Source organism: Meles meles, chromosome 2, assembly GCF_922984935.1.
Source record: "Meles meles chromosome 2, mMelMel3.1 paternal haplotype, whole genome shotgun sequence".
NCBI lineage: Eukaryota > Metazoa > Chordata > Mammalia > Carnivora > Mustelidae > Meles > Meles meles.
The window spans coordinates 10,401,328-10,423,078 of record NC_060067.1 but is presented as its reverse complement, the minus strand read 5'-3'; the positions used below and the strand labels follow the sequence as shown (position 1 = coordinate 10,423,078).

Genomic DNA, 21,751 nt, shown 5'->3' with positions numbered 1-21,751 from the left:
AGGCTGGCAGTTCCTGATGAAACCAGCTAGACCCTGTATTTCCCCGTAAAAACGCCCGTCCCTTGCTCTGGGAGGGATTTGCAGCCTTGTTGTTGTTGTTTGTGTGTATGCATGTATTGTTAAGATTTTATTTATTTGAGAGAGAGCGAGAGAGCACGAGCCAGGGGGAGGGGTAGACGGGAAGGGAGCAGCTGCTCTGGGCTGAGCAGGGAGCCAGAGGCAGGACTGCATCCCAGGACCCTGGGATCATGACTCCAGCCGGAGACAGACGCTTAACCAGCTAGGAGCTATTTTCTTCTTTATCCCAAACCACTTAACCAGCTAGGAGCTATTTTCTTCTTTATCCCAAAGCGTGTCTTCCAGTTATAATTTGGTTTGGAAGCACAGAGGTCGGATATTGACAACAACACAGTGTGTAAAAAGTGAGGTATTGTACTATTTTTTTTACATTTTCTTACCTAATCTTAGCAGGAGTTTAATATCTAGATGATACTCCTACTCCATCACTAATGCTATCTTTTAAGAGAAAAAAATGGCAAAATTTTAAACATCCTCAGGAACTAAATGAAAAAAAAATTAGATCATCTGGCCTGTTGTGTATAAAATGGTGAAATTCACACAGTTGCTAAAATCTCTGAGAATGAAGGTTGCCCATTCTTTCAGCTTGGCTTTTCATATTGTTCTAAACAGAGCTGTAGCACAAGGTCAGCATACGCCAGGTGATCAGCTCCCACCCACTTTATGGAAAGACTGATTTCAGAACAGATTTCTGCACAGCTATCTGCATTTAGGCCTGTTAGCCACAAGGTGGAGGCAAAGATATTTTTATTTGAAGCAAGCATGTCCTGCCCAGGCTTGCCATGGTGCATACAGGGTTGCAAGGATCTGTATTTCTGGCTTGTAGCCTGAAAAAGACACCTAATTCATTATTGGAAACTTTCTTACTGGGGCAGAGGTAATATAGGAATTCCAGACCCCTCCTTGGTGGATGGGCAAGTAGGTATTATTGTTAATTGCAAACTAGAATTTGCCGGAAAGAATTAGTTGTAAAATGATGAGACTTGCGGTGGTGCGCTTAGTTGAAAGAATAATTAGGTACTTTCTTGGCCTGGTGGGGAAAAGAATATCTAAGATCCTGGGAGAAATGGACAAGGAAGAAACTGCCTCTGGGAAAGGCCATCTTTTGACTTGATTATCCATGACTGGGTTTTCTGTAATGGGAAACAAACATTTCATTCCATAATTGACAGCATTTTCATAATGCAATGGTGGGATGAGAGAAAGTGGTAATAGAAATTCACCTTTGCCCAGTATAACCACTTAGCCAACGACCTTCACTGGTTGATTTCAGATGCTTCCCTTTTTCTAGTTTGGGTGAGGGTGCCAAGACTTTTTTTTTTTGTTTGTTTTTAAGATTTAATTTATTTGAGGGAGAGAGACAAAGGAAAGAGAAAGAGAGCACAGAGGGAGAGTGAGAAGGAGAAACAGACTCCCCACTGAGCAGAGAGCCCAACTTGGGGTCTTGATCCCCAGACCCTAAGGTCATGATCTGAGCCAAAGGCAGATGCTTAACCAACTGAGCCACCCAGGTGCCCCATGTGCTGGGCTTCTAAAGCAGTGAGTTAGACTTTTGTATAGCAAGTTCCATTCAAGACTGATTAAACCTGAATCTCTGAGAATCGATGGTCTGTATACTGGGTGAAGGTGAGGATTTAGTTGTGGGGAGGGGTACACAGAAAGAAGGCCAGAGTCATAAAAACACAAGCTTCTTAATCTTCTTGTTTATTTCTAGATGTTTGGAAATTGGGTAAACGTTAAGTTGGCTTAATTCTTGTTTCATTAGAGCATATTGCTATTGGATTAAAGGACATAATAGAAAGGCTTTCCCCTTGTTATGTTTTTAAATTAAAATCTCCATAAAAAGGAGCTTTGTTTTTTTAAGAATTTCCAAGAAAAGGTATTAATATACTAATCCTGTGTAGACCACTTACGGTGATGATTCTCAGGTGATGGTTTAGGAATCACCAACAGACTGAGGGTTTTGGAGGGGAGGGGGCTGGGGTTTGGGTGAGCCTGGTGGTGGGTATTAAGGAGGGCACGTATTGCATGGAGCACTGGGTGTGGTGCATAAACAATGAATTCTTGAACACTGAAAAGAAATAAAATAAAATAAAATGAAAAAAAAAGTACAAAGAAAAGAAAAAAAGAATCGCCTGTGGAATGATTTAGGCATCTAGAAAAACACAGGGTGTTAGTACTACAATTTGAAAGAGATTAAGTCTTATAAAGGACAATGCAATTTCCAGAAGTTTTGTGTGATGGCTGAACTTCATGGGTCAACTTGGCTAGGTTATGGTGGCCATTTGTTTAGTCAAATGTTAGTCTAGATGTTGCTGTAAAGGTGTTTTGTAGATGTGATTAACATCAACCACCAGCTGACTTTAAGTAAGAGTTTACTACCCTTTACGATGTGCATAGGCCGCGTCCAATCAAAGGCCTTAAAAGCAAAACTCTGCTTTTAACTCAAGGCTGCAACATAGAAACCCAGTGTGAGTTTTCAGACTGCCCGCCTGCCTGGTGAACTTCAGACTCCACTCCATGACTGGGTAAGCCAATTCTATGAACTCTCTCTGTTTTTCTATCTCCTCTTAGTTCTGTTTCCTTGGAGAACCCTTTCTGATACAGTTTGTGAGTGCCATTTTTAGAAACAGAGAATTGTATTTGTTTCTATTATGGTGAGTACCTCGTTTTTGGAAGAAGGTGATAGGTAATGCATAAAAAATGGGGATCATTTATATATATAATAGACACTAACAAGTAAAGTCACCTCTGGCTGACAGTAGATGGAAATTCAGAATCATCTCTTTAATGACGAGAAGCACTTAGGAAGTAAGTGTAAGTTTTGACAATATCTTCTCAAAAGATCTTTGCTTCCCATAAAGTGTAACAAATACAAGCATAATTATGCATATAAAGTCTGAAATTTAAACTTGATGGTATATTTGGGTATAATGATGGTATATTTGGGTCAGAGATCCTTAATATAAAAAAATGATGAAAGTTTTTCAGAGTTTGCTGAGAAATATATTCAGGGGAACCATGAAAACACTACTTCAACCCATTATATAACATTTATTAAATATTTAGTGACAAAAAACACCCGCTTCTCCTTGGTCGGGCATAAAAATGCTTGACCAAAATGGGCATGTTTGTAGTGGTTTATGAATGATTGGTAAACGTAATTTCTCAAGAATGGAGCAGAATTTTCCAAGATTAATTTTACAGAGCAATAATTCTGGGTGATATTTAGAGAAAAAGGAGCCAGTGGTTAAATTAGGGACACTAAATTATACACGGTCCATTGTGACTTTTCAAGGAAGATACATTATGTTGTTTCCAGAACTAATTTCCTCAGGGAGCACATTCTTCCAATATACTTTCCAAGACTAATGGGCATGGCATCTGGGCTTGAAGGCTAAGTCTCTGCTTTATTCTTCCCTGTTACCGTAGGCCACTCAGTTGCCTTTTGGGAGTTTCATTCTCTTATTTTTATCAATAATGGTTACGTCCCAGAGTTGGTTTTGAAGCTTCATCAAGATACTTTTGGAAGTAAAAAAGGACTTTAAGAAATCTAAAATTCTGCCTAAATATGTAGTGCATAGTTTGTTGCCCCCCCCGCTTTTTTTCCCATGGTATCTGAAGAACTTTCTATTTGAGGTTAATTTCCCATTTTGGAATCTTTATGGGAGGTAAGACTGGCCCCTTCCTCAGAAGCTGCAAGGAGACAGGCATTTTATTTTCCCATTACTGGCCACTGAAGTCTTGAGGATTTGACCTTGGCTTAGTTAATGATATTCTTCCTGGTGAGAAGACTTAGAATCTTGAGGCTCGACCAGGGATGATTTTGGTTAATGTAACTCCACTTATATTTGCTACAAAATCTGCTTCATCTCTACCATAGAACTCTACATCTACCATGAGATAAATGTAAATTCCTTCAGGCGATTACTTATAAATAGAGAAGTTTTCCTTGGCTTGTATTGATTTCAGAGAAGTGCTTATTCTAAAAGTATGACTGTTTTTTCAAAACAAAACCTGTCCACTCAGAACATTCATTTTTCCCTGAGCAAAGGAAGCACACAGAAATAATATCTTATACAGTGTACGTGTGGTAAGTTGAATTAAGCTGCACTCAGGTTTTTAGAATTTTGACCCAATAAATTGCTCTGAGGGGTCATCTTTAGCAAAGATAAAAATGTTCAGACCACAGAGATTTTTTATGCAAGGCAGATGTTACCTACTCAGTGCCACACAACCTGTAGCTGGGCTCACAAAGGTGTTCTCAGGAAGGTGGTGGTGGTTCTTTAAGAAGTGAGCTATCCCAGGCCATTTATGATAGAAGTCTGGCTAACTTCTACTTAATATTACCTATCAAACCTGAGAAGCAATCAAGAAAGGGAGCTTAGTGTGCTGGGAATTGGAAAGTGGATACTTAATGTTGTGAATCTTCTAGAAAGAGCAGAGAGCTAGAAGAAAGCAGGTGCTCATGAGGTTGGGGCTGCCTATCACAGCATCTTTGTGAAAATCATAGGGACAGAGCTGAAGATCAACATTGTAATATTATCCTCGGTAACATTTATGGTCTGCATTATATTTATTTTCATAGCAAATTATCAAACTTATCATTGTATAAAGATATTGTAGCTGATAAAAAGCAGGGAGTATCCTACTGGTCTTCCCAGGAGCTCTGGTTTTGCTTAGGTTCCCAGGTGGTTTCAAAACCAGATCTATAAGAAGAATGAAAATAAATGTTAGAAAGACAGCTAATGGGCAACAATCATAATATCGCTTAGCAGATGTTTATAAGGTCCGGTTATTTTTATGTTTAAAGAGAAACTTGTCTAGCATGATGCATATATCCACCATGACCCAATTCATGGGTCCAGATCAAAAATGTAAGAAATTCCCAAGACCTGTCTAGAAGGCCATCACTGTTGTTATGTCAAGGTACATCGTAGCTTTTCTTTTTTTCTTTGAATTAATGTGTGTGTAACCTTGTGCTCAGAGGATGAATGGTTACAGCCAAAACAAAAAATGCAGCAACTCAATAGCATATGAGCCTTCCTAGTCATGGGATTGAGAGAGTAGTTTCTTAAGTAAAACACTTAGTGTAAGTTTTTATCAAATCCCCCTCTACTTTGTAATGAGGCAAATATGTCCCCTCTACTCCTTGGTTACCAAACCCACTGAGATGCGGCAGCAGAGTTATACCATAGTTCAATTTGTACAGCGCAAGGGATTCCATCTTTCATTGTCCTGAGCTTATGCCTTTGAGGAAGAGACAGGAGAGACAGGAGACTCATGCTTTCCTCATGGGTTTCTCTCAAGGTGTAAGCACCTGACTGTGGTGAGTGTGATTCTGGTGGTGGTTTCTATCCAACTTGAATCTGTGATGGGAGCTGGCTCCTTTATCTCTCGGCAACCCAGGGAACACTATTTCCAAAGCTGAAGGAAAAAAAAAGCTAACTGGCCTCATGAGATTTCGCAGGAACGTGTCCCTTCTGCCATGGGAGAGTTGACACATTCTTGTAAGAGAAAACTCAGAAGAATATAAATCTGTTCTAGAGCAATGTAAAATACGAGAAGACTGATCTATCTGGGGGAAACCCATTTGAGTTTAGGTTCATGTTATCTGTAGTTGAAGCAGCAGCAGCAATTTTGCGGATAGGACTGCCATTTCCTAGGTGTTTTCCATACATTCCCTCCCCTTCATCATTATAACAGTGCTGAGAGCTAGATACTGTAATGCTTTTTTCACAAAAAAAGACACTGAGCTTTAGGGAGTATAATAACTTGCTAACAAAGATAGATAGTTGGAGGGGGGAATTCTAACATGGGGTGGCTAATTTCAAGAGTTTCTGTGACCACCTCCATTATCCTGCCTCTCAGGATGTTAATTTTCTTTTTTACTGTTTTATATTCAAAGAGTTTATATTGGATGTGATGGAATGATTTGATTTCCTTAGTCAATGGTCTTTGCTTCCATATCATTTTGAGGAATGTTGTCAATAAATCAGCAAAATAATAATCTTATAACATTAAAAAGCCTCTCTGCTCAATGAAGGTCTGAAATGAACTGAAATGATTTTCATCATTTTTAATCTCAAAAGTAATATCTTTAAAATGAGTGCAATTAAATCTGGAGAGAATAATCTTGTAACACGCAGAGTTGAGGTCAACTTCAGTTTACGCTGTGTGGTTCTATTTTATGCTCTTAACATCATCATGTATTTTTTTTTATGGGTGAAAGTGTAATATCTAAAATAAGCAAGTGATAATACTTTAAACATGTTGATTTAATTTGAAAAATGCCTCTTTCCTTCTAAGAACCCTGTTCTCTTTAATACTTGATGGATTCTCACTTTAAACTGAGTCTTTAAACTTTGAATGCATCAAAGTTGCTGAAATGATCTCCATGTTGTCATTATCTTAGATGTGATGCTGTAATGGGTACAGTACCAAGCTGGGGACCTAGATTCTAGGCCTAAATGGGTCAGAAGTTGGTTGTGTATGTGTATAGAAGCTCCTTAACTTTTCCATATGCTTAATGTTTTCACTGTAAAATGAATTTGAATAGATGATAGATAGCAAGGAGACGATTCAAATTGTTCTCGGATTTTTAAGGTACGTATCTGGGACTTTAAAAACTATACTTACTTGCCTTTAAAAACTATACTTACCTAAGACCACACACATGCATCAGGACTATAGGATGTTTTTCATTTCAACATCAATCTGAAATGAAAAAACGTTATCTAAGTCATAAAGTATCTCGTAAACTGCTGCAGAAGGTATACACAAATTTGAACCTTGCTTGGGGGAAAATAGTCTTGTCAAACATAGCTTTATATTAAATTTTTTATTAGTCATCGTTCACATTTATTTAGTTTTATACTGTCCCTGCCCTTAGAATTTACAGTGTTCCAGGAAAAACAGACAAGAAAGAAATGACCGTAGTTACCAAGTGCCAGTTAGTGGGTGTGCACGGAATGGTAAGGACTACCAGAAGAGCTTGAGTGCCATGGGGAGGATTCCCAAAGGAGGTAGGTGAGGTCTAAATTGAATCCTGAGACTTGATGAAAGATTTAGACAGGTTGGAGTGAGCATCAGGCAGTCTGGGATGAGTCATTATGTGCAAAATCCTTGAGGTAAGAGCAAGCTGAATGTACTTGAAAGACTGCAAGAAGTTCAGGAGAGAAAAAAAAAAGGCAGGAGGAGCAAGAAGTAATGGTAGGTCCGACTGGAAAAGAAGTTAAGTGTCCAAACTCTCTATTACAAAAACAAAACTTTAGATGCAATGGAGATAGAGGAATGTGCTAACTATTTTATATTTTACAAAGGTTATTTTGACCTCTGTATAGAGATGAGGTTCAGTGTGAGACATGGAAGGTGGTGGACTGGAGACAGGAAACCAACTGGGACATTGTAATTCAGGCAAAAGTTTGCCTAATTTAAGTACCAATAAATGTAGAAGTGGGGAGGTAGAGATAACTGATGTGTTAGAATTGATGGGATTTGGTATTTGGACGTATATTAAAAAACGGTATCAAGGTCACTTGTTAACTTAGACAATGATTAAATGGTGGTGATACTCATAACCTTAGGAAACACAAAAGAAGGTTTTTAAGGGGAAGAGTTTGGACATGTTGAAATTAATGAAACACTTTTTCAGTCTGATTCAGAAGTGCCTTTTGTCATTCTTCTAGTGGCTGTGCCGAGTACATTTAGAAAGGTAGATAGATGTGAGTCCCTGGGTATAAATGACTTGGAGTCAATGTAGTAGATAGGCAATATTTTTAAGGAAAAATCTGTTAAGCAAATGCAGGGCAAGGAGATTTAATAAACTATATCCCAAATATTATAGGAAGACAGGCCAAATATTGACACCAAGCACTGAGAATCAAAACAAATGCTGTTCTGGGGCGCCTGGGTGGCTCAGTGGTTTAAGCCGCTGCCTTCAGCTCAGGTCATGATCTCAGGGTCCTGGGATCGAGTCCCACGTCGGGCTCTCTGCACTGAGGGGAGCCTGCTTCCCTCTCACTCTCTCTGCCTGCCTCTCTGCCTACTTGTGATCTCTCTCTGTCAAAATTAATAAATAAAATCTAAAAAAAAAAAACAAAAAAACAAATGCTGTTCTAACATAAAGTCCCAGAGGCCAGCTCATTAACCTAGCTGTGAGATTAGTGTAGAAAACCACCTAAAGGGCTAAGACAGGGATGCCTGAGTGGCTTGGTGGGTTGGAGCCTCTGCCTTCGGCTTGGGTCATGGTCCCAGGGTCCTGGGATCGAGCCCCGCATCGGGCTCTCTGCTGTGCGGGGAGCCTGCTTCCCTCCTGCCTCTCTCTGCCTGCCTCTCTGCCTACTTGTGATCTCTGTCTGTGAAATAAATAAATAAAATATTTAAAAAAAATAAAGGGCTAAGACAAACAGCAGAGGGTCTCCTCTCCCAGCGATCCAGACAATCACATGTACGCGAGAGCCTCTGTTCCATTTGTCTCCCTCTTCTCTAGCAATTACTGAAAGATTGGCTCTTCGGCGGCAGCACTGCTCTACATTAGCTGGAGATGAAGCAAGAAAATCATTATAAGCCTGCCTCTTCATCATTGTAATTGAAAATACAACATTTCTAAATGGCAATGTGTTATAATAAAAAATTTGAATGCAACTCAAAAAAAAAAGCAACAGACTTGAAGGAAGCATGTGTTGTGTGCTATTGTTCAGTATGTCTTGTATGATGTCAAAAAGAAAAGTGTGTCTATGGATAAACAGATTAACAAAAACTGCTTTTTGACAAAATGTAAAAATATAAATACTTAGTCCTTTTAATAATTGAGACTCTCAGCAAAATCCGCTGGTAATAAATTCTAGGTGAAGTAATTTTATTTTTCTGGGATAAGGAAACCTAATTCAGCTGTTGTAGGTTGGTAGTAAAGGAAGGGGACTGCTCAGCTGTTTTATGCTAAGCGTTTTAATGCTGAAAATGACCAAAATATTCTAGCAATCCAACTCCTCCAATTTTTGTTTAGAATTTCACTTGGCTTGCATTTTCATGAAAGATGAAGATAATCTATTTCTCAGTAGAATTTTTTTTTTAAGATTTTATTTATTCATCTGAGAGAGAGACAGAGCACAAGCAGGGAGATAGGCAGAGGGAGAGGGAGAAGCAGACTCCCGCCGAGCAGGGAGCCCGATGTGGGGCTCAATCCCAGGACCCTGGGACCATGACCTGAGCCAAAGGCAGACACTTAACCCACTGAGCCACCCAGGTGCTCCTATTTCTCAGCAGAATTTAAAGAATAGGCTTTTATTCTTTTTTTTTCCCCCTTTTTATTTTTTTTTTCAGCGTAACAGTATTCATTCTTTTTGCACAACACCCAGTGCTCCATGCAAAACGTGCCCTCCCCATCACCCACCACCTGTTCCCCCAACCTCCCACCCCTGACCCTTCAAAACCCTCAGGTTGTTTTTCAGAGTCCATAGTCTCTTATGGTTCGCCTCCCCTTCCCAATGTCCATAGCCCGCTCCCCCTCTCCCAATCCCACCTCCCCCCAGCAACCCCCAGTTTGTTTTGTGAGATTAAGAGTCATTTATGGTTTGTCTCCCTCCATCAGTTTTTTCTCTAGAGTTCAGGGTTTGTTTCTTGATTCTTTTCCCCCTTTGCTCATATGTTTTATTTCTTAAAATTCAACATAGGAGGGAAATCATATGGTACTTGTCCTTCTCTGATTGACTTATTTCACTTAGAATAATACTCTGCAGCTCCTACATGTTGAAAATGGCAATATTTCATTTTTTATGGCTCAGTAATATTCCATTGTGTGTATATATACCACCTCTTCTTTAGCCGTTCATCAATAGATGGATACTTGGGCTGTGCCTCTTCGAATCAGTATTTTTTGTATCCTTTGGGTAATTACCTAGTAGTGTAATTGCTGGGTTATAGGCCAGTTCTATTTTTAACCTCTTTAGAAAACTCCATATTGTTTTCCAGAGTGGCTGTACCAGTTTGCATTCCCACCAACAGTGTAAGAAGGTTCCTTTTCTCAGCATCCTTGCCAACACATGTTTCTTGTGTTGTTAATTTTAACCATTTTGACAGGTATGAGGTGGTATCTTCTTGGAGTTTTGATTTGTATTTCCCTGATACTCGGTGAGGTTGAGCATCTTTTCATATGTCTGTTGGCCATCCATATGGCTTCTTGGGTAGAAGACATGAATAGACATTTATTCAATTTTTTTAAATTGGATTATTCAGTTTTTGGGTGGTATCTTATAAGTTATTTATATATTTGGGAAGGCCAATGCCTTATCCATCAGGCCACTGGGGCTTCTAGTTATTTACATATTTTGGATACTTACCCTTTATCAGATATATCATTTAAGACTTGACTAACTTTTAAAAAGCCATTTTAAGTATAAAAAATTGTACTTATATACATATAAGTATTCTCAAGGTGCTCTAATAGAATATTAGAAATAGAAAAATGGTAGAATAATAAGATGAAACCAAGCTTTTGTCATTTTCATGGTTTAAATGAAGATCTTCAAGAATTTACACAAGTTTATCCAACTTATAGAAGAGGACTTCTGACATTAAATTATTAGCCCAAATATTGACTTACACTATAGTCAAATTCTTTTCATGTAAAAACACAAAAATGGGGGTGCCTGGGTGGCTCAGTGGGTTAAAGCCTCTGCCTTCAGCTTGGGTCATGATCCCAGAGTCCCGGGATTGAGCCCCACGTAGGGCTCTCTGCTCTGCGGGGAGACTGCTTCCCCCTCTCTCTCTGCCTGCCTCTCTGCCTACTTGTGATCTCTGTCTGTCAAATGAATAAATAAAATCTTTAAAAAACACACAAAAATGTTGGGTCAATAATGGATCATAAAGGATGTTTCCCCAACACATGACAAAATAAACAATAGTAAAATCAATCCAATCTCAACAGCCACGACCAGAGTAAGAAAAGGATATAATTTAATATCATAAGCAGAAAGAGGTGAGCAAAGGAAGAAAATATTTTGGCATAGAGTTGTTCTTTTTTTTAAAATACTTTTCAATTTATTTATTTGACAGAGATCACAAGTAGGCAGAGAGGCAGGCAGAGAGAGAGGGGGGAAGCAGGCTCCCCGCTGAGCAGAGAGCCTGATGTGGGGCCCAATCCCAGGGCCCTGAGATCCTGACTCTAGTTGAAGGCAGAGGCTTAACCCACTGAGCCACCCAGGTGCCCTGGCATAGAGTTGTTCTTAACCCAGCCTCTCTATTCCAGAAGTGGAATTGGTGAGACAACACAGTGCTTGGAATTATTACTAATACCTCCAAATTCACAGTAAAGTGAATGAAATGTTGTCTTTTTGACTCTTCTAAATGATTAATGAGTGCTGGGGAGTAACAGGCCAAATGGAAGATGCAAAAGGACTTACTGTATCTGAAAAAGGCCAACAGAAACTCTCCCCATGGAATGGGATAGATACAAGTTGACTTGGTAGAAGACATCCTAGCTTAAAACATTTAACAAAATCTCAGAGAATGACCAGACCTACAGGCAGGGAACCCATATGGCCTACATTGGGCTCTCCTCCCCTCCTTTGTAGTGAGTGTTCAGTCTGCATAAAGGTAGGACACTAAGTACTTGCCTCACACTGGCTTATAGGAGAAAACCTGCAGTCTCAGATGTAGTAGAAAGGATACACTAACAGACTACAGAAAAAGGGCTTGATGGAAATGCCTGTTATGCACTAGGTAAAAAAATAAATCACCTGACATCTATGTAAATTTTATTTAAGGGATGGAAGGAAAGTGAGGAAGGGAATAGGGGAAAGGGAATGGAGGAGGAGGGGGATTAACATTTACATTTAAAGAAAAGTGAACACAAGAACTGGTGGGAGTGGGGAGGGTAATTGGAAGATGTGTGACTTTTGATTTCTTTAGCTTTTAAAGTTTGGAAGCAAATCAATAGTGTCTAAATTTTTTTTTGTAATTAAAAATGACTCCTTTTAAACTTTTAGAACCTCTTACTCTAAAGAGACATTAGTGACCATTAATTTTCAGTTGCACTTTTTTCTTAAAATTAATTTTTTTTTTTTAGATTTTATTTATTTATTTGACAGAGAGAGAGATCACAAGTAGGCAGAGAGTCAGGCAGAGAGAGAGGAGGAAGCAGGCTCCCTGCGGAGCAGAGAGCCCGATGCGGGGCTCGATCCCAGGAACCTGAGATCATGACCTGAGCCGAAGGCAGAGGATTAAACCCACTGAGCCACCCAGGCGCCCCAAAATTAAATTTTTTTGATTAAGAGAGAAGGTTTGTGATCCAGGTTTCTAAAAGTGTTTCTATCTACTGATACCGATATGCATGTACATATATGAAGTAAAATTCACAAATATTTACACTCACTGTGTGAGATGGACTCTTTCTACCACTATTTTTTTGTCTTAAAAAGCTGTTAATATGTTATAACCTTCAGCTTGAAAAACACTGCAGTATACTTTGTTAACATAAGGGTTGATGAATATAGGCAACAAAGTTTTCAACTGCCTCAGTTTGCTTTCAAATTAGCATAATAAGGAAACAGTAATTGTTTTGTCTTTCCCCATGAAAGTGTCAGGAAAAGTCTGACACATAATGGCATCTCAGTAATAGAGGAGTTAGTAAATTTGAGTATAGAAGTTCTTAAAATACTGTGCAGTGCTAAGTAGAGGGTTAAATTTTCTTACCTCTGAATCACAGTAGAGTGGAGGTGAGTTTATGGAACAGCACTTGGAGGCAAAGTCTGAGCGCTTGTCAATCAGCCCTTGGAGTTCCACGGCACTGGCATCAGGCAATTGTGCTTTTAATTGCTCTTCTAGTCTGAAAGACCATGTGTATGTAAGGTTTTATTAGATGTATTTTATAAACCTTTCTGATGCAAGATGATTACTCACTTCAGGTCTCTCACAATAATAATAAAAATAAAAGTGGAAATAGTTCTTAAATTTCAGATCTGTGGAGTGATTTTTGGCAACTCAATTCGAGGTTAGAAAGTGAATCTCCATCTCTTTTAAGATCCTAAAAGTAATCTTACAATTCGTTGCTGGATTTGAATTCCTATCTTTCCCCTTTCACTTGCTTAATTATATTAACATGGCTCCTTCCTCTCCTATTCTTTCTGACTTTTCATCTTCTCTCCAGGGCTAGTTTTCAAGCTCCTTAAAGAGTATTTTCATCATGGGACTTTATATCACCTTAATACTTTTTCTATTCTCTATTTTATACAGTTTCCCCTTCAGTGTGCCTACTTCTCAACTGGCTGTGTTGGAGAAACACAAAGAAGGTCAGAAACTTTGACTCTTGTTAGCTCTACTATCAGTTAACTTTCCCTCTAGCTTCCAAGATGGTGCTAGGACTTGAGTTCTCTGGATTGTCTGTAATAATCTTGGTATCTCTTGACCCTTCTAATGAGTAACTCAGCCTGGTTTTATGACCTTCTTCAGGAACTACTTGCCAGTCTAGTTGTGGGCAATGGGAGGTGGTAGAAACCCAAAATTGTCTAGTTGAGGCAAGGTGGGTGCTGGGAAAGGACAAGAGGATGAGGGGGCTAGTTGACTCATAAAAGCGTTACTGAAAGTAGTTGGTCCTAAGTTGGAACAGGAGACAAGTCAGATCAGAAGGAACTCAGAGAATGGAGAAAAAGTGTGAATGTGTGTGTGTGTGTGTGTGTGTGTGTACCCTTGTGCAGGATTTCAAATACTTGGATGCAGTTGTCTCAGCCTTTGATTTCATAACCCCAAATGTCAGTTCTATTCTATTATTATTTTTAATATATTGAGGTTATATAAATTGTTCGTTGCCCAGTGTAACCCTGGAGTAAAAAACTTGTATTATCTATTTAATGTTATCCTATACTATTTTCTGACAACTGAGAAATAAGCATTTTGAACTTAAGGTTTTCACAATTTTTCATTTTCTTTAGAGTTCTGCTAAAGCAGGCTTCATGGGGGTCATTGAAGGAGGTGACCTACTTTTGGGATTCTTATGTCTTTTTGTGGAGCTCTATTTGTGCTTGCTTTAGGCCTGTGTTGATAAGGATGATTTGAAATGGATCTAAGAAATGTATTTAATGAAGTTGGGAATGCAACAGATCTTTAGGAACCCAGTAAAATTCCTTTCACTATAGTGGCCTTTCTTCTCTTACTTGAGAAACAAGACTGTTGACTCACATACAACATGACTGATGATTAGTTATTTTCAATTTGTAAAGAACACATATCTGTCATGGGTGATACTACACTTGATGGAAAGTTTGTGTTGTCTTGTCAGACCCGATATGCCATTAAGTCAGGTAACCTTTTTTGGCAGTTTTCTAGTTCCTCAATTATGTGTGGGGACACCTATGTAAGCTTTAGGGCAAGAATGTTGATGAACTTTGGGCTAATTTGTTGTTTTTTGAATCAAGTTCCTGCAGGTCTTGTAATTCCTACTTCTGTGACTGTTTGTAATTCACCTCTCACCTGAAGCACATGACTTTTTTTTTTCCCTCTGAAAAGGACTTCCTTTCTTCCTACCTAGATACTAGATTCGACTTTTAAAACTCTTGATTGCATCTCTTCTTTATCTTAATCTTCAACTCTACTTTCAAATCACAATACCAAACTATTATTGATAGATGTGGAGAAAACAGCCAAAAAATCCCTTACTTTTTCTTATACTCAGTAAAAGTGTTTTCTGAATAATCTGCACACAGTTTTTGTCCCTTCTCAATGAAAGAAGATAACTCCTTTTTCAGTTGAGGGCCCTGTAGGAAAACAATTACATACAAAATTACTTGTCTTGAAGCATTGTTCTAGAAGACATTAAATCAGAATTTTGCTTAATGTATTAGGATATGTGTTTATTATCTACATCAGACATTGGCAGACATTTTCTGCATAAGACCAGATAGTAAATATTTTTGGTTTTGTAAGCTATATATAGTTTCTATTGTAATTATTCACTTTGCCAATATGGCACAAAAGTAGCTATAAACTACGTGTAAACAAGGAGTAAGGCTGTGTTGTAATGAAACTTTATTGAACACTGAATTTTGAGTATCGCATTTTTGTCATAAAATTAAAAGCAAACCATTTTAAAATAGAAGACCATGCTTTGCTCACCGGCTGTACAAACATAGGCACTGGGTCAGATTTGGCCCATGAGCTACAATTTTCCAATCCTTGACTTCTACCAAGGTGGCTAAAGAAAATGGTAGAGAATGTCACCTGAACATTCATACAGTCAGTAGCATCCCCAGAGTCACAGCATTCGGCAAGGCTTTTCAAGGTCGGCTCAAGTATTTTACTGAGGAATACTTCGGGAAGATGAGTTCTCCTGCTTAGTTCAAATGTGTACCTGGCACGAGAGGAGAAGGAGAGAATATTCTTTAACATGAGTAGATTGGTGTATGTGTGTCACGTTTGAAATTGGACCTCTATTATGAAGGCTGACCACCTGGCTTCTGCATCTTAATTAAAAATAAAAGATTTAGGATCACTATGTTTGTATCTTTAGGGTAAATACCCAGTAGTGCAATTGCTGGGTCATAGGGTAGTTCTATTTTCAACATTTTGAGGAACCTCCATGCTGTTTTCCAGAGTGGTTGGACCAGCTTGCATTCCCACCAACAGTGGAGGAGGGTTCCCCTTTCTCCACATCCTCTCCAGCATCTGTCATTTCCTGACTTGTTAATTTTAGCCATTCTGACTGGTGTGAGGTGATATCTCATTGTGGTTTTGATTTGTATTTCCCTGATGCCGAGTGACGTGGAGCACTTTTTCATGTGTCTGTTGGCCATCTGGATGTCTTCTTTGCAGAAATGTCTGTTCATGTCCTCTGCCCATTTCTTGATTGGATTGTTTGTTCTTTGGGTGTTGAGGATATGAGGACATGGAGAAGCAACATGGGGGGGTAGGGGGATAGGAGAAGAATAAATGAAACAAGATGGGATTGGGAGGGAGACAAACCATAAATGACTCTTAATCTCACAAAACAAACTGGGGGTTGCTGGGGGGAGGTGGGATTGGGAGAGGGGGAGCGGGCTATGGACATTGGGGAGGGGAGGCGAACCATAAGAGACTATGGACTCTGAAAAACAACCTGAGAGTTTTGAAGGGTCAGGGGTGGGAGGTTGGGGGAACAGGTGGTGGGTAATGGGGAGGGCACGTTTTGCATGGAGCACTGGGTGTTGTGCAAAAAGAATGAATACTGAACTGTTATGCTGAAAAAATAAATAAAATGGTAAAAGTGCAGTTCAAAAAAAAAAAATAAAAAAAAATAAAAGATTTAGGTACAACCGACTCCAAATCAACAGGTTTGGGATTAAGAGTCTCATCAAAATGCAAATTATTAATAGTTGCTTTGAAAAAAAAATAGGTGCTTTGGAGCTATTCAGATTAGTTAATACTGAATTAAAGCTTTATGTGTGCTACACACACACAAACACACACACATATATTCTATATAAACCTATCTATTTCAGATGCATATGGAACTATAATACAATGAACACTACATAAAGCATCAAGTAGGTACCTTGAATGGCTTTTCTGTGAAAGTAGGTTTGTGCAAATCCTTCCATTGTCTTATTCCATTGCTCTCATTGCATTTGTGAAAATATTTAGACAAATATAAATTAGTCTAAAGTTAGTCTGAATTCTCCTCTCTAATATTGGTAATTTTCTGACCCATTAATCCATCCTACTTGTGAACTATTTCTATGCCATGGATATGCACATACTCGTAGTTTATGCAGTTCATGGTCTATGCAACATACGGCATATTTTAGTTCTTTGTTGGATGAAAAGAGACGAATGGGAAGAAATAGTAAATCTTTAATTTCTTTGTCATTTAATGCTAGTGAATATCAATACTGTCAGGGAAAATATTACTCTGATCAACTGTACTTACTGATCTATGGCTTTGGTGTTCCCTTTATCACATACGTCTGAATTTGTGGGCAACTCAATGGCTGGCAGCTCTGGTGTTGGAGCGGCGGGCATGAAGTAAGTGCACACAAACACGTCCATGGGCGTTTTTTCTAGACAGCAGTCCTTAAACTTAGAGTCCTTTGTGGATAAGTTGTCACAGATTTTTACTGTGTATTCAGGCAGCTATAAAAGCAATTGTGAGTTTGTGCACTGTTAGTTTCCTGGTTGGCTTCATTAAAAATAAGGAAGGGTTAGGGAGACTTACAAACCCTGGCATGGTATATAGGAAAGGTTCTAAGTCAGGTTATAGAAAAACACCTATGAACCCAGACCTGTTTTCTTGGTGTAAAAAGACTAGGCAATACTACATACCTATTTCTAAAGAGGTCCACAGACTTGGAGTAACCTTTATATAAAGCAACTCTTCACATTCATATCCGCTTGGAAGGATTATATAAATGAGAAATGGTGGGAAAAGAAAACTGACACAGTGTAGAACAGGTATAAACATGAGCAGTTTCCAATAATCTAATGATTGCAATATTGTTCAGTAGAACTTAATGATGAAGTGATCTGAATCTATACTGCCCAATACTACTGAGCATTTGAAATGCAGCTAGCGGGGCACCTGGCTGGCTCAGTTGGTAGGGCATGCGGCTCTTGATCTCAGGGTCGAGAGTTCCAGCCTCATGCTGGGTGTAGAGATTACCTAAATTTTAAAAAGAATTTTTATTTTTATTTATTTGTTTTTAAAAGATTATATTTACTTATTTGACAGAGACACAGCAAGAGAGGGAACACAAGCAGGGTTAGTGGGAGAGGGGAAAGCAGTCCTCCTAACAAGCAGGGAGCCTGATCCCTGGGATCATGATCTGAGCTGAAGGCAGATGCCCAACGACTGAGCCACCAGGCATCCCTAAAAAGAAATTTTAAAGTATATGGCTAGTGTTACCTAGGGACTGAAGTTTAAATACTAAGTTTTAGAGGAGGTGGGATTGGGAGAGGGGGAGGGGGCTATGGACAATTGGGGAGGGGAGGCGAACCATAAGAGACTATGGACTCTGAAAAACAACCTGAGGGTTTTGAAGGGTCAGGGTGGGAGGTTGGGGCAACCTGAGGGTTTTGAAGGGTCAGGGGTGGGAGGTTGGGGGAACAGGTGGTGGCTAATGGGGAGGGCACGTTTTGCATGGAGCACTGGGTGTTGTGCAAAAAGAATGAATACTGTTACGCTGAAAAAATAAATAAAATGGAAAAAAAAAAGAAAAAAAATACTAAGTTTTAGAAATCATAATTAAGTTAAATAACTTGTTTAAAATTATAATTCAACTGAATTGGGCTGTGCGGGTAGAGTAAGATCTCAGGAGTTAGATGATCTTGTCCTCGTGTATGGACTTTGCTTCTTACTAGTTGTAAAACTTCAAATTGTTCATCCTGGTTAACCTTGTTTCCTTATCTATAGAATGGAGTTAACAATACACTTAAACTTCATAAGGATTCATTGAGTGGATGTATGTGAGAAGCAACCTCGAGTGCCTACCACTCAGTACATGGCCCATGATGAGGATTCTCTTACCTCCTTGGCCATGCAGTCCTCAGAGGTAGACTCACAGCACTTGGAGAGGACTGTGTTGATCTCTTCAGCGAGTGGCAAGACATCTTCCAGTTCGGCAGTTCGCACTTTCTGGGCTAATTTTATGAGATGGCTAAACAGTTAAAAATGAATTGTTAGCTTGATTTCATAGTTTTCTTGATTTCATTATGAACCTACACTCTGGAGAAATAATAACCATTGTTTCAACTCTTTGCCCTCAGTAGCTGCACGGAACCCATCTGTTATGTGTGTGTTGGATCCCACGGGCTAGAGCCACTATTCAAAATTCAGTCACCCCTAAGGCATCCTATTTTAAGCCTGATATGCAGCTTTTCTTCTTGCCAGATTTACCTACTAAAAGCATGCCTTAAAAATGTTAGATCCAAAAGAGCAATAATGTACCAATATCCCTGTTCATAAGGCCAATGTCCTGTTTTTGTGGCCCCTCTTTGTACTTCTAAAAATGGCTTATAAATCCATTTAGAAACCACAGTTTAGAAAAAAAAAGACCTATAGCCCTAGGACATAGAATGAATAAGTGTTGATATTTTGGTGTATAACCCTGGAGCATTTTACAAGGTTTATCAAGTATTAAGTATTTCATAAGGGATTACACTCTGCCAAACTATTTATACATTTGCATTTTTCACTTAATATACCAGAAATATTTTCTGTATTAAGTATTCTTTTTACATTGTGGTAAAACATAAACCCTTAAGTTTGCCATCTTAACTATTAGTGTATAGTTCAGTAGTGTTGAAATTATTTACTGTAAGTAAATAGCTGTAAATATAACAGATCCCTAGAATCTTTTCATCTTGCTATACCAAAGCTGCAGACCCATTAAATCCTGATAGCCTCTACTCTGGTCTTTTGGGAGCTACCTTCTTTCTTTGTTTCTATGATTTTTTCACCACTTTAGATACTACACAGAAGTGGAGTCTTACAGTATTTGTCCTCCTGTGACTGCTTATTTTACTTAGCATAATGTCACTTAGCATTCATCCTTGTCGTAGCATGTGACAGGATTTTTTCAAGGCTGCATAATATTCCATTCTATGTATATTCTATATTTGCTTTATTACTCTATCAATAGATATTTGGATTTCTTCTACCTCTTGGCTATTGTGAATGATGCTGCAATGAACATGGGTGTGAAAATATCTCTTTGAGATACCACTTTGAATACAAATTGAGATTGCTGAGTCATAGGGTTCTATTTTTAAATTTTTGAGCAAACTCCATACGGTTTTCCATAATTGCTAAACCATTCTCCATTTCCATTAATAGTGCACAGGAATTTCAACTTCTCCATATTTATGCCAACAGTCATTTTCTGTTTTGGTAGTGGCCATCTTGATGGGTGTGAAGTGACCTCTCTTTGTGGTTTTGGTTTGCATTTCTCTTATGATTAGTGATGCTGAGCATCTTTTCATATGCTTGTTTGCCTTTTATATACCTCTTGGATAATTGTTTAAACAACGTGATGAAACAGAATTGAATACTTTTTTATTGAGTTATGGCAGCCCCTTACATTCTGGATATTAAACTCTTGTTAGGTATACTTGCAAATATTTTCTCATTCTGTAGGTTGTCTTTTTACACACAGAAGTTTAAGTTTGATGTAGTCCTATTTATCTACTTTTGATTTTGTTGTCTATTCTTGTCTATTTGTTGAAATCATTGCCATTTATAGTGTTCTGAAGCTTTCCCTTTTGTTGTCTTCTAAGAGTTTTCTAGTCTTAGACCTCATGTTTAGATTTAATCATGTTTTGAGTTTTAATATGTGTATAAGGTAAGGGTTCGATTTCATTCTTCAGCATGTTGATATCCAATTTTCCCAGCACCATTTGTTGAAGAGACTGTCCCTTCCAATGGTATAGTCCCAGCACCTTTGTTGAAATTCATTTGGCCAAATATGTAAGAGTGTATTTCTGAGCTCTCTGTTCCATTAGTTCATATGTATTTTTTTAATGACAGTCCCATAACATCTTTATTATTGCTGTATAGTGTGCTTTGAAATCCTAAAGTCTGAAGTCTCCAACTTCGTTTTTCTTTTTTTGAGACTGTTAGGACTATATAGAGTCCCTTGACATTGCATATGAATTTTAGGATTTTTTTTTATTGCTGTAAAAATGCTATTAGGTATCCCTAGTGATTGCACTAGATCTGTACCTTGCTTTGAATATTATGAGCATTTTAACAGTATTCTTCCATTCAATGAGCATGGAATCTCTTTCCATTTATCTGTATCTTCTTCAGCTTCTTTTGTCAGTATTTAATAGTTTTCATTAAATATCTTTTTACAATAGCATTATAGCAAGCCATATAGCATTCTCATTTGGATATACCATAACTAAGAGAGTCTTCCTAATTTCCCTAAAGTGGAGAATCTTCTAAATTTTTTGTATTTAAAAAGAAATGGTACAGCAATATGTCAGCTAAATCTTTGTCCACATTCAATACTATTTCCCTGGGATAAATTCCCAGACACTAATGCAAGTATAAGTTAATGATTAAGACAGATATACATTTTATAGGAGGTTTTGTATTATAAACCTTTATGTTCTCTTTGCCAAATACACTATCTTAATTCAAAAGGAAAACTAGAGGGAAGATCTAGGGAAAATGCCATTTAGTATTTTCATATTTATATTGAAAGATTATTTTTGAAGAACTTAAGAAAGTAGTTTCTATTACCACTAGAGAACCTTAGGATCTGATGCCAGCACAAAATAGTTTTTTTTTTTTTTTCATTACCATGAGAGGGGAAAAAAGCTTGTGTATCAGAGTAAAAAGAATTAGAGACTGTAGATACTGGAGAGATAAATCTGTGAAGTCTAGAAGTCTGAACTGTGTTAACACTATATTTTAACTTTGATAGTTTCTATGTTAACAGTAGCCACACAACCAAAGTGAAGGTTACAAATAAAGTAATTAGAATATATTCACAAAGCTTAAGAGATACACATTATATAAACCACAAAACTTCATAGAACAAATAAGAATTGAAGAAGTCTCATGCCAAGGGAAAAAAATAGGCAAAGGAAGTAACAGGTGATGAACAAAGGAGATTTTTTTGTTTTTGTTTTTGTGATACGTACTAACATGAATACTGAACAAACAGTTTCTAGTGGTCTACCAGTTTTCCCATCTGTATGTGGA

The 21,751-nt window shown here is 38.2% G+C and overlaps 1 protein-coding gene across 1 annotated transcript in view; it reads right to left on the bottom strand.

Annotated features, from left to right (window-relative positions):
* Positions 1-2,844: 2,844 nt before the first annotated feature.
* Positions 2,845-21,751, bottom strand: part of GC (GC vitamin D binding protein) — a 36,421-nt gene continuing 17,514 nt past the window's right edge. Inside the window, exons 7-13 of the mRNA XM_045998574.1 lie at positions 18,569-18,698; positions 16,976-17,178; positions 15,292-15,421; positions 14,731-14,828; positions 12,772-12,904; positions 6,741-6,795; positions 2,845-4,787 (exon numbers count right to left, since the gene is read on the bottom strand). Coding sequence (XP_045854530.1) covers positions 6,766-6,795; positions 12,772-12,904; positions 14,731-14,828; positions 15,292-15,421; positions 16,976-17,178; positions 18,569-18,698 — 724 coding nt within the window. The 3' untranslated portion in view covers positions 2,845-4,787; positions 6,741-6,765. The remainder of the gene's footprint in view (positions 4,788-6,740; positions 6,796-12,771; positions 12,905-14,730; positions 14,829-15,291; positions 15,422-16,975; positions 17,179-18,568; positions 18,699-21,751) is intronic.